The following is a 12,758-nucleotide window of genomic DNA, read 5'->3' as shown; positions in this document are numbered from 1 at the left end:
GCTCTGCTAGTTCTGGGGAGTGAAAATGCCCCTGTGGATAGGTGGGAGCTCAGGAGAATGAAGAGAATGCAGGTGACTCTGGAAATGCAGCGTGGAAGGAGCCATCTGAAGATGCCTTCAAGGAGGATGACTCCTCTGTATCATTTTCAAGCCAAGCCCCTTTGAAAAGCCTTTTGGCAACCTGGATCAGAAGGTAAGCACTTTTGGGAAATCCCCTCTGGTGGATGCAGAGTCCTATGTGCTCTCCAGTTTCCAAGCCATCCTCCAGCCAGCAGGATGTAAAGGAGCTGGACCACGTAGTCTTACCAACCCCAGGAGCTGCTCCTTGCCATGGGTGCTGCCCCTGCCCAGGACTGTCCCGTGGCTTAGTGTGGAAAGGAGGGGCTGCAAAAATTAAGCTTCTCTCGATCCTCAGGGATCTGCAAGCCCACAGGGAAGGAACAGGGCATGCCTCCAAGAGCTCATTGCCAAGATGCAAGGCAACCCAGCTGTACCTGAGGAGATGCTGGCCCTGCTCCAGGCAGCAGGGTAGCAGAACTTGTAAGGGGACTGCATCCAGGGTAACCATTGCTCTCTGGTGGAGAGGTCTGGTTTGGGGACCGAAGTGAGTGCTTGTGCTGCTACCCTGTTACCTGCTTGCCTGTTAGAGACACACCCGGTGGGATTATTCCTGTGGCAGCAGGGGAGGGAGCTTGGGCGAGAAGCAAGACCTCGTAGATAAATTGTTTGCTGACTGGAAAGGTGAGGAGGATCACCCCTGTTTGGACAGGGAAGGCTGAAGAACGAGGCAAACAACTCGGGGTGTATGTCACCAACCTCTCCCCGCTGACTGCTGGGAGCAGCCTGCAGCTGGCCCTTTTGGCACCCTCAAGTCCCCAGAGCCGCCCAGCAGCTTTGGCCCTGCCTGGTGCACTGTCCCGTGGTCGTGGCTCCCTAGAGACTCAGGGCTTCCAGTGAGGAATAATTATATGCTCAGGTTCACTGGTGGCTCTGTGGTTTGGACTCCTGCACCCTGCCCACCTCCATGCCAGGGAGAGAGCAGTTAAACCAACAGTGCTTGGCTCTCTGGGAGCAGGGGTGCTGGTGGCATTGCCTTTCCTGGCACGAGATCCTCCGGGCTTGAATTTTAAAATACAAACTGATAACCCCATCCAGCATCTTCTGTGTGGGCAGAGAGCACCTGTGACTGGTGGAAAACCCCACCCAGACTCTTCTGGGGCTTTGCTTTACATAGTGTTCAGTCATGGAATGCCTGAAGCTCCCTCCCTCCTGTTTTCAAAGCCTGCTGATAAAGAATGGGGGGTCCTGGGGACTGCTTTCTCCTTGGCTGTGATAAACACTCTCCCAGCCCTTGAAAAGACTCCATGCTTTTGCACAGCTCTGGTTTAAACAACAATAATACACTAAAAACCCAAACAATAATCCTGCCAGAGCTTTGTTACCATCTGCTTTTGACATTCTCGCATTGTGGAAACACTTTTGCATTCTGGTATTCCTTTCTGGAACACTCTTGGAAACCTGCTGGGAGCAGCCAGTCCTCCCAATCTTGGTGCCAGTGGCTGCCAGTGGCTGGTAAACCCTGCTGGAAAAACTGGTATGGGCTAAAGGGGAGGAGAAGGTGTGCAGGGCAGGCTCTGTGCCATCCATCCAACCCTGGCACGCTGCTCAATACAGGCTTCAAACTGAAAAGGGGTGGATTTAGATAAGGTGTAAGAAGAAATTCTTTACTGTGAGGGTGGTGAGACACTGGAATAGAATGCCCAGATCTGTGAATGTCTCATCCCTTGAAGTGTTCAAGGCAAGGTAGGATGGGGCTCTGAGCAATCTGGTGTAGTGGAAGGTGTCCTGCCCGTGGCAGGGGGGGCAGAACTAGATGATCTTTAAGGTCCCATCCAACCCAAACCATTCTGTGATTCTACTGATTTCTCCTTCATGGTGTGCAGGGTGCCAGCAGCACTGTGCTGTGGGAAGTGGGCCAGCTCCCTCCTTGCTTGCCAGAGTCTGTTTTCACTTCAGATTGCTGGTCTGTGCTAAGGAAAACACCAGATTTCATCCTCAGGGAGCTGAAATCCCTGTTCCTACAGCATTCCAAGTAGGAGCCCAAGCATCTCAGACAAAACCAGTCCCCGTGCCTCAGTTTCCCCATTTGTATGAGAAAGATTGTGTTCTTGTGTTTCCCTGGGGGGTGTTGAGAGGGCTATTAAAATCCACCCCAACCCCACACACAAACACAGATCTGAAATAACAGACTCAGATAACAAAAGGTACTGTATTAGGACAATGACTGCAGAACTCCACCACTGCAGAGCTCACCCTGCCTTCCCCTTGCAGCCCAAAGCCAGCAGCAATCCCAGTCATCACCGCATCCTCACTGAGGGGAACACGAGTCCTGTGGGTCAGACCGAAGGATGACCCACGCTGATGTGAGCTGGGATCCTGCTCCAGGCGAGCACGTGGGTCTCAGAAGAAACTGTTCTTCTTCAGAGCGAGTCTCTCCACCTCCTTCATGAACCGCAGGCACAGCTCCTCCTGCCATGGCAAGGCCACGCACTGCACGGCCACGGGCATCCCCACGCTGCCACCAAAGGCCTGGGGCACAGACAGAGTGGGAGAGGGCATGAGGACGTCCAGGGGAAGCGATGGGGGTGCCCGTGCCCCTGGAGAACCTGGCACCACTCACCTTTGCCAGGGTCCGGTCCCACCAATCCCGATAATAGCCCTTGTAGTCCTTCAGCTCCTCCTCATCCTCATCTGTCACCATCGTGACAGGGACCACGCCAGCAGGGAAGTCCAAGGCATTGTAGAGCATGGTGTAGCTGACTGCCACTGGGGGAGAGGGCGAGCTCACAGTGCCAGCCTGGCACAGGGAAAGCCTCCACCCCCCTTGGTGTACGTGAGCTTCCACCAAACAGGGCACTTGCACTGGGAACTCAAGGGCTGAGGGACAGAAACCGGCCCCTGGGCTCCCACATGTACCAGGGGGGCTGTCCCGGGAGTACCCCATGGGCTGGGACTGCAGCTGTCCCAAGGGACGAGCTCTTCCCAAAGCTGGCCAGCGCCCTGGGGATGTGAGGGGGGGAGGAACACTTCTCATGGATACTGGTGGAGTGCCACAGCAGGGCTGTGCTGGAGGCAGCCCTACCTGAGAGCTTCCCAGGGTAGCCGATGCCGAGGGCCGGGCCCAGCATGGGACAGAGCATGACGTCCAGATTCAACTTTTTCCACTGGGCAATGAACTGGTGGCAAAACTCCTGAGGAGGAAATTTGGTGGTGGTCAGTGGGGTGGATGTGCCATCCCATGGCTGCTGGTCGAGGCTCTCCTTGGGCATCCAGCCACCCTCTCGGCTCTTCTCTGGGATCAGCCAACAGGCTATATCAGGCCTGGTTCTGCTAAAATCCAGCAACCTTTTGCTGCCTGGCCAGCAGCCCGCTCAGCATACAAAGCACCCTCTCCCTGGTAAACTGGAGGTGGGAAACGACTGAGTGCAGGGGCACATGGTGACCTGGGACATGGTCATGGGTCTTGAGGAAACAAGAATGGAAACAAAGGCAAATCTGCTGCAGGTGATGACCTATCACCTCAAAGTGTAGGTGTAAAAAATACAGGCCTGATTCAGAATCATGAACTTGCCTACATGTTGTCCTAATCTTTAAATGTGCTGAGGACTCGCACGTCCAAGTGAGATCGGCTGAGGAGTGACATGTTCCTACCTTACATCACTGATCATCTCCTAACCTTGGTGGGCACTGAATCTGCCTTTTCCCCAAAGAGAAATCAAACAAAAACTGTCTAACCCCAAAATGCAATACTTTACCTCAATTTCATGATGAAGACTCCAGACTTCATCCACTGTGCTGAAAAAGGAAACAAAACCAATGAAAGGCATCAAAAGGTGTTGCAAAGAGAATCTTTAGAGGTAGGGAAGAGCAGCAAAAAGCAGATGGGCACAGGTTAGCTCTGCCCCTGGAGCTGCAGCCAAGGGAAGAGAGGACTTTAGCATACCCTCTCTGCTACACAATTTGAGTCCTTTTTTATCTCTAGCTGCCCAACACTGACATTGCAGAGCAAGTCTCCTTCCCTGTGCATACACCTTTTTTCTGCCTTATGGGGTCCCTACCCTGTGGCATGATGGATGCGTTAACCAGTGCTGAAGCAAACACTGTATTTCATTCCCACAGGCTTCATCACTTCCTAAGAGGCTGTGAGCCCCTGCTCTCATTCCCACCTCAACACTAGAACAGTTTCCCAAACCCAGCAGGGTTATGGCATTGACACAAACTGTTCTCAGTTTGCTCCCACCCTTGTGTTTTCTGCCTTGCATTCCCTCAGGCACGTGCAGCTGTGGCAGTGTCCCTAATGTAGCAAACACTGCTCCCCAGAAGAGAAACCCAAATCTTCACACCCTTAGTTAGGCTCAGATTTACTCACTTTGCTCTCATATTTGCTATGATACTTGAAAATCGAGGTACCTGAGAAGGAGAAAGTAAAAAAAAGGCAAATAATTGATGTGTCCTGAGACAGCTCAGTCACAAATATAAGGTATTTATTCAGTGGTCAGGCAGGACTTGTGGATTTTCCCCAAAGTGGGGAGAGAATGAACAGAAATAGCATCACTCCAGTTTGGAGATGTGTCTGAGCACAGCCAGGAAGCAATGCCTAGAGACTTCTCTATGACAAAGCCTTATTGCAATGGGAGACAAGTTATTCACCACATACTGCTTAATTCTGTCTATGCTAGAAAGAAATGGAGCTTACGAAAGGTTTGGCAATCCAGGAGAGGAGAGTTTTCAGCCAGTGTGGTGACTTTGCCAAGCAGATCAGCAGCCCCACGCCGACTTTCTCAAGTTCCCCATTGCTGAAAGGGAAAGGAGTGTTTAGCTGAGCAGTGGTAGAAAGCAATCACAGCAGATCAGCTTTCTCAAGCCAACCCCTCTGAACAGCATATCTAAGTGACAAAGAGGTTTGCTCCATTCCACTGGGCAATTCTGATTCTCACAGTATTTATAGGATGTCAGCTCCCAGTCTTCTTTCATCTGTTAAGGCTAGTAACAATCCAAAAGAGAACCAAGGTTCAGCTGAATTACTTGATGCTAAGCTCCCCAGTAAATCCCAGTGCCTATAAGCTGCTGCCTACATCTGATAGATCTGCTACCTGTATCCATGTGATAGCCAGACCCTAGGAAGGATCTTTATAGACAGGCACCAATCCTACCAAGCTGCTCCAGGCATTACTTACAATTTCTTGATAAAGGAAGTGCCTCCATCTGCAAACATTCCCCTGACGCAGAAGTTAAAGATCACGTAGTCCACATTTGTGAGTTCGAAGGGCACCAGCTGGAAGGACAAGAGAGGAAGGAATCAGTGGCAGAGGCACAAGGAAATTGTGCGTGAGAAGCCATCGAGGGTTTAAAATGAGCCGAGCTGGGTTGAGGAGTTTCTGACAAGCCCTCAGGAAAGCCTCTAGGATCTGAGGTCACCACATCCTCCCCACCTCACCCATCCTTCCCTGAAAATTATGTTTTCCCTTTGAGCAACAACTGACGAGTCAAAAGATACAGGATGGGCTTGGCCCCTTGACGTCCAAGCAGCCCACGGCTCCTTACCGTGTGGCCGGCCTCCTCCAAGAGCTGCTTCGTCTCCCGGACGGCACGTCTCATGGCAGGGCTCGGCATGGTGAAGAAATCGGTCTCATAGTACCCTATGCGGAGGGGCTGCGTGCTGGAATACACCTGCAGAGCAAGGGAGAGCGCCAGCTGGAAGGATACCAGGGCAGCCAGCAGCACACCTGTGACACAAGGCAGGTCTGGAAAGCAGCACTTCTCTCGCCCACGTGCCCACCCGCAGGTCAGGTGTTTTCACCCTGGGTGATGGCAGCTCTTCCCAGAGACCTCCAGCCCCTCTGAGGTCCTGTACCTCTTCATTGAAGGGAAGGGGTGGCACTGTGCTGTCCAGGCTGAACATGTCCTCGCACAGCAGCGCCCGCAGGCACAGCGCCAGGCTCTCCACATCTTTTGCCAATGGCCCCACTGCTGCAGCCACTGGAAGAGACCAGAAGAGAACATTCATGGCTGGGCATCTTTCAAGGGCATGTTCTGCAAAAGAAGGACCTTTTGGAATCATTTTGTCTTTAGTGTAATGTTGGTAACAGTTCCTCTTTAAGAATGGGGCTGGGGATGCCTGCAAGTGTCTTCCCACCACCAGGTCCATCATTATGTGCCCTGGCGTCTCCATTTAATGATTTACAAAACAAATAAACAAAAAGCTTTGTCAATAATGACACAAGGACAACATTAAACACCCCCTTTGACTGCTAATCCCACCTCCCATGAAGCAGTGGCAAACACAGCAGCGACCTGTGGGTTACAGGGTGTGTTGTGGTTTATGTGTAACCCAAACGGCTCCACTGGGCTCACGCATATTTCAGTTTCTCAGAAATCATGGTATGGGGGTGGTTCTCTGAAAAAGTCCCTGAAAGGGAATCTGCCTGTATATACGGGTCTTGGAGAAAGTCCCCCATAACCATCTGAGGGTCCTTCTTTTCCCTGCCCTGCTGCCCTCCCTGGGGGACAGCCGTCAATTCCTACCTGCCTTCTGCCCAACGACTCCAGACAGTACTCCTCTTTTACTGCAAAGAGAAAAGACACACACAGTACAGCAGCTGAGTACTTTTTGTTGAAGGTAAAGGCTTTAAGCAGTAGCAAGTATTAATTAAAATTGCAGATGCAAAGGCTGGCAGAAGGAAGAGTCAAGGGGAAATCCAAGAAAGACCCCAGCCTAGGCCCAAGTGTCCTGTCAGTCAGGAACAACCACCCCCTTAGCATCTGGATGGAGAACTTTCCCCATCTCCATTCTGGGAGAACAGATGCTTCCTTCCATATAGCTCCAGAAAATGCCCAGGCAGAAGTGATAAACAAGCCCTTCCCAGTTCCTCCCAAGTTTCCCCTTGCCCACAGGAGTAGGATCATCCCAGCACAGTGGTTGGTAGGGTGAGTCCCACCTACAGACATCGCTGCATTTCTCACAGTACCTGAGTCTGTTCCCGGTGGGTTTGAGTGCACAGATCCCACAGAAGGCAGCAGGAAAACGTAGGCTCCCTCCTACATCCGTCCCAATGCCCAAGATGGACCCACCACCTCCTACAAGGGCCCCTTCTCCACCAGAGGAGCCTCCGGGAGTTCTGGTGTAGAGCAGAGGGTTGCGCGTCTGACCAAAGATTATGTTCTTGCAGTCATAGCTAAACAGAGAGAGAGACTGCAAATGAGGAATGCAGGCATCTGCTGCTGTGGAGCCCAGTCACAACAAAAAGACCGTGAGAAGGTTGTTACATTGACATCACTTAGTCTGACAGAGCTTCTTAAAGATCCCATGAAGACCACCGGGCTTTTCCTGGTGGTCCCAATACCTGGATTCACTGACAGCTAATTTCAGTGTCACTAAGCCTTCCCCAGAGAGAACCTCTGGCAGCACAAATACATTAAGCCTTCTGGAAAGTCTCCTTGTTCAGCTAGTCCCAAGTGCCACAGGACACCCAAAGCTGAGCCCCTGCTTGAGAACAGGCCAAATGCCAACTGCAGCAATATTTGACATTGGACTTCCCCAGGAACTGGTGCAAAATCTGATAATTCCTGAGGCAACCTGTCTGTGTGGCTTTTTTGAAACATGGTCAGCCATTGCCACATCACCTTAAGGAAGGCATTTCATAGGACTTGGGCAATAGTCACCCACAGAGGAGCTTTGCCAGAGCTCACTTGGCAGGATGCAGGGACACTGTGCAGCGGAGCACACCTGAGCTCACCCCATATCAATGACACCAAGAGTGGTCTTGCCAGATACAGCAGGATGTTTGGGGGCAGGATAATTTGAGGTTGTTAGCTAAACTAGCTTCCCCTTCCATGACTATGTGTTTGCACTGTAGGATCACCTCTGAGAGGTTAATTTAAAGAAGGAAAAAAAGTGATTTAAAAACACCCAGCACAGTAAAGAAGAGCAACAATTTCTCTCCTCGTCCTCTTTTGCTTCTTTATTTCATTTGGAACTAGAGTTAATTTTCATCCTCAGCGTAAATGTGTTTACTTTAAGTGAAACTTAAAGACATAAGGGATGGGGACCAGGTGTTGTTACATAAAAAGATGAGGGAAATGAGAACGAGACTGGGTAGAAAGCCTCCCTCGAGATGAGGAAGGGAGTACCAACACTATGCTGAGGGAATGGAGCACCCACCTACCTGATGAGGGACTGGGGAACATTGGTTTTGACAAATGGAATTGCCCCCTGTCTCCTGAGCACCTGCACCACCACGCTGTCCTCTGCTGCGGGTTTATTGAGGTTCTTTATAAAACCCATGGTGGAATCGTGACCCTGGGAACACAGGACAACGAGGTTTCCAAATGGAGGAGCACAATTCCCCCTGCCCCCGTATTTTTATCTATATATTTAAGCATATACACACACCTCCAACAACCCGTCCACCACACACACATTTCTTAGTGCATTGACAGTAAATCTGACCAGCCTTCTCTGTTAGCTCATACGGGAGACGGGGCAGCAAACCCCCTCACCTGACAGGGCAGGCCATCCCACATCAGCTGTGACAAAGTCAAGCCAGATGCCGAGGTCAAACTTCCCCCTGCCACCAAACTTCAAACCACATGGATCTCAGGATACGCACAAAATCACGTTGGCAGTACCTGGCAGTCGATGGAGTCTTTGATGCTGACTGGCACCCCATAGAGCAAACCTTGCTTCCCCGTCAGCTTCGCCTTCCGGAGCTGGGTCTCGCTCTCCTGCAGGTACTCCGTGATGCAGTTGGTTTCTGTGGCGATTTGGAGGGCCTTGGGGAAAGCAGGCAAAGCCCACAGGTGAGACACAGCCTGCAGCACTGCACAGCGGCCTTCTGTTCTGCAAAGGAATACCTCCCTCTTCCCCCTTTTCCATCTCCCCATCTGAGCAGTCGGTATCAGGGCAGCCCTTTCTGCTCCTTTTCAAGACATTTTCATGCCAAACTTCAAAATTATTTCTGGACACAGGGTGGGCCATAGCACCAGCTGGTGCATGATGAAGGGAAACACTCAGCCCAGATGAATACCGTGGACTTGATTGAGCTTCTGAGGTGGCAAAAATGATAATCCCAAAGAGGGAACCTAGGAGGTGATCAGGACATTATGGCAAAAGCAGAGAATGAACAAGAACACTGACTCTTTGAGGTTTACCAACCCATTTGGAGATGGAGGGAAGACAACAGCAGCACTCTGTGACTTCCCTATGGGTATACCTGCCCAGGGAAGGTGTGGACTCACCTAGGAAGGTATGGGCTCTCCAGATGCTGAATTTGCTGCTACTTTTTGTTCCAAACCAAGATGAAAGCTATGGTAGTCAGAAGCCCAGCTCTCTCCTCACTCACAGAAAAGCACAGAAGGGCTCACTAACCAGTGAGCAGTGGCAGCATTTAAACCAGGTTTGAACCTTGTGCTGGGCTTCTCCAAAAAAAAGCCAGCCTCACTGTGGGTAAGATGCTGCCCCACCACCCCTGCTCCTCACCTTGCCCACGTAGGCATAGAAGACGTGGTCCAGAGGGAGGGAGCCATCACGGAGTTTCTTGGACAGCTCCGGCAAAGGCAGAGAGAGGATGGAGACTACGTTCACGGAAGGATTCTACGGGAAAGGTTGAACAGGCAATGTTACACCTCTACTTCAGCTGGTGGGTTGCTTTCTCCTCGGTCCCCTTTGTAACCCACACAAAAAAATATCTTCGATTTAGTAGCTAAATGTAGAATCTGCCTCAAGACCACATCCTGCTCTACCTGATACCAGCGAGCATGGTGTGAAACTTGCAGGGCCAGTACTAGCCCAGGCTTTCTCAGGCCTGCTTCCTAGCTAGCGCAGCCTCATCAAGCATATGCTGATTAAAATACCGCCTTTCACACAGCCTTGTTCTTACAGGTCATGGCCAGGCCTGGGGGAACATCTTAGTGCAATGCTCTCTGCTGAATTACAGAGTGGGAGCTGGCATCATGATTATAGGCATTGTTACGCCAAGGAACAAACCCGGACCTGGAGCCAGCTCTTCTGGCACCACCAAGATATCCTACAGGGAAGCGCAAAAATGAGGGAGCCCCTTGGCTGGCAGCAGTCAGGTCACTTTTGGGTCAGCAGAAATTTCCTCACCACCTACTAAATACCATGAAAAACGTGTCAAAATTCTCCCCTCAAGCTGGACTCTGAACCCGAATGGCTCTGCTCCAGCCTAAGGCTGGGTTGCCTAACGGGATCGCGGGGCACAAACGCATCTCCTCCTGCAGCTGCGGCTGCACTTTGGCCCCTGCTGATAACACATCGCCTCTCGCCTCTTCCAGCTGCCCCCTCAACCAGCCTGAGCCTCCCACCCCGGCGAAGGTGCCGGAAAGCTTTCAGACAGGGATTTTCCTTTCCTCGCTGCCGGTGACTGTTTATCCCGTTATCCCCCGCTGCCCCAGGTAGCGCTTCCTCCTCATCCCCACGACAGCGGCGATCGCTGCGATGCCGACGGGTACATGCACACGTTGGCTCAGAAAGGGAAAATAACAACACCGAATCCCCGTGGGTCCATATGAGGAGCCGGGATACCGCCTGGCAGCCGGGCCAGCCCTGCGGGAGCAGCCGCGCCTGCTCAGGGAGGGCGGCACGGGGGGGTCGTGCGACGGGAAAAGCGCCCAGGTGAGGAGCCCCCGCCCGGCGGGCAGAGGCGCTCGGCTCGCCCACCCGCCTGGGGTTGGGGAGGCGAGGACTGCGGCTCCCGGCGCTCACGATGCTCCCGAAGCCTGCGCTGCGCGTCCTCCATCTGCACAGGATGCGCTCCCTGGCCGCTGCATTGGCCGCCTCCGCCACCTTCCTCCCAGAGCCGCCCCGCGCCGGCCGCCATCGCAGCAGCACGCAGGCAGGAAAGGGCGGCCGAGCCGCCGAGCAGGGCGGGGGCTATCGGGAATCCAAGTCGCAGATTGGCGGGGCTGCGGCGGGGATCCCCCGGAGTCCGACGGCGGGGACCGTTCCCTCCCGCTCGGCGCACACAACCGCCGCTCCGCCCCGCGCCCGGGCGGCCGCCCCGCACGGCCCGGCCAAGGAGCACCTCGCCCGCCGAGTGCGGAGGAGCGAGGAGCAAACAACCGTCGGGCAGGATTTCCGAACCGGAGAGGAATTTTCCACCCGGCTGCCCCGCTTGTGCGGGCTGCCGGCGAGGCGGGCATGGTGACTCAGGGACGGGGGAGGTTCGGGCAGCAGAAAGAGTTCCCTGGGTTGCAGCGTCGCCCCTCTCCTGTGCTGGTGGTCTCTATCTGTTGAGGTTTATTCGTTTTTCCGTTCCCGCGGCGAGGCTTTGATCTCCCCGTAATTTTTTCCGTCCCTCTGGGGGCAGTCCTGGCTTGGAGCATCAAAGCAGCAGCGAGGGGAGTCCCAAAGATACCTGACTCCTTTGCATTTCTTAGAGCGAAGCAACTCTGTGGGAAAAAGAAACAGTAAATGTCCCAGGAGGTGGCCAGCGGAGTTCGCTCGTCACGGGCAGAGCATGGGTGTGCCCGCGCTATGCTGAGTGCCGCGGCTTCCAACAAAAGAACTCTGGCATCCCTGCTCTCCGCTGCCTTGCACTTCGTTTAGAGGGAAAGTCCAGAGTAATTTCTTTGGCCACCAGCCCGACATGGGGTCTTGTCCTTAAAAAAAACTTCACCACTCCCAAAAGTTAGTCAGCAAATATTTCAAGCTATCCGGTTTAATGCTGCCCATAGGGTTGTGAAAAACCTGTTGGGAAGGATCTGGGATATTTTCTCACTTTCTCTGCCTCCCAGCAGGACGAACTGTGCCCAACCCACCCGCGGGCAGATGCTGAGCTAGAAAATGTGATGGAGTTACATGCATCCAGACTTGATTTTCCGGCGTTATTGCTCAGGCCACTGGCTTTTTTTATTTCAGTCTTCAGGATCTCAGGGCTGCTCTGGCAGCACTCGAACCACTTGTGCCAGTGCCTGGCTGCCTCGGAAGGAACTGCTGCACTGTACGTACACCATGTCCTGGGGCTCTTTGCTGAACAATGTGGAAGCCTCAGAAATACTCAGCCCTTCCTGAACTTGTGGCCTATGGCTTCTTGTTCTGAGGACAAGCAGCTGCCTGTTATCTGGGTCAAGGAAATTACATGCAAGAATGGCGGCTTTCCCTGCTGAGTTGGGTTTTTTTCTTCTTTTTTTTCCTCCCCTTCCCCTCCCTTTTCAGACCGTGGGACTCAGAGGGTTACACAGTAATGCAAACTCCCAAGGACGCTGCAGTCCTATGCTCGCAGACTACTCACAAGGAACTGTGAGGGGATTGGGTTGGTGGGAGTGCCCTTGAACTGAGTCAGGAGCATGTAATCAGCTCAAGGCTGGTGAGAGCAGATGTTGTCTGCCATGCCTATCTCAATCTTTCCTTCTTTCTCACCCTGGAGGCTTCAGGCTCCTGCACCGATCTCACCCTCAGCTGCACTGATCTCACCCCGTGGTAGCACAGTGCCAAAACAGGGCTGATCCCTTGCAGGCTGTAAAGCCATGTGCACCTGAGGTGTTTTAACATGAGAACAAGAAAGGTGGGGAACTTTGGAGAAACAGAAGTTAAAACTAGTTCTCGTGGAAGACAAAATTACTTCTCCAACCCTCTTCCCCCTAGTTTAAACCCTGTTTGAAATCTTTCATGCAGGAACAATTTTCAACTTCTGCAGTTCATCTTGTGAAAGAGAGGAAAAAACAAAACAGGAGTGTTA

At 52.7% G+C, this 12,758-nt stretch overlaps 1 protein-coding gene across 1 annotated transcript; it reads right to left on the bottom strand.

Moving 5' to 3' along the window:
* Nucleotides 1-2,250: 2,250 nt before the first annotated feature.
* Nucleotides 2,251-10,817, bottom strand: FAAH (fatty acid amide hydrolase). The gene is made up of 15 exons (XM_018072026.2): nt 10,743-10,817; nt 9,539-9,652; nt 8,689-8,832; nt 8,226-8,359; nt 7,029-7,235; nt 6,586-6,626; nt 5,915-6,039; nt 5,605-5,730; nt 5,238-5,335; nt 4,757-4,856; nt 4,430-4,470; nt 3,816-3,855; nt 3,143-3,251; nt 2,681-2,826; nt 2,251-2,589 (listed from the first exon to the last, which is right to left on the bottom strand). Exons 1-15 carry the CDS (start codon nt 10,815-10,817, stop codon nt 2,461-2,463), a joined length of 1,629 nt encoding a protein of 542 aa, XP_017927515.1. The 3' UTR covers nt 2,251-2,460.
* Between the last annotated feature and the right edge of the window lie 1,941 nt (nt 10,818-12,758).

Source organism: Manacus vitellinus, unplaced genomic scaffold (genome assembly GCF_001715985.3).
Source record: "Manacus vitellinus isolate BGI_N305 unplaced genomic scaffold, ASM171598v3 scaffold_21_pilon, whole genome shotgun sequence".
In the NCBI taxonomy this organism is placed as follows: Eukaryota; Metazoa; Chordata; class Aves; order Passeriformes; family Pipridae; genus Manacus; species Manacus vitellinus.
Note: the sequence above shows the minus strand (reverse complement) of the source record. Positions and strands in the feature narration are given on the sequence as shown.

Coding starts and splice junctions, on each gene's coding strand:
- FAAH (XM_018072026.2), bottom strand. CDS start 10,817: ATGGAGGACGCGCAGCGCAGGCTTCGGGAGCATCGTGAGCGCCGGGAG. Junction 4,857..5,237: donor ACTTCCTTTATCAAGAAATT/GTAAGTAATGCC, acceptor TTTCCCTTTCAG/CAATGGGGAACTTGAGAAAG. Junction 3,856..4,429: donor ATAGCAAATATGAGAGCAAA/GTGAGTAAATCT, acceptor TTCCTTTTTCAG/CACAGTGGATGAAGTCTGGA.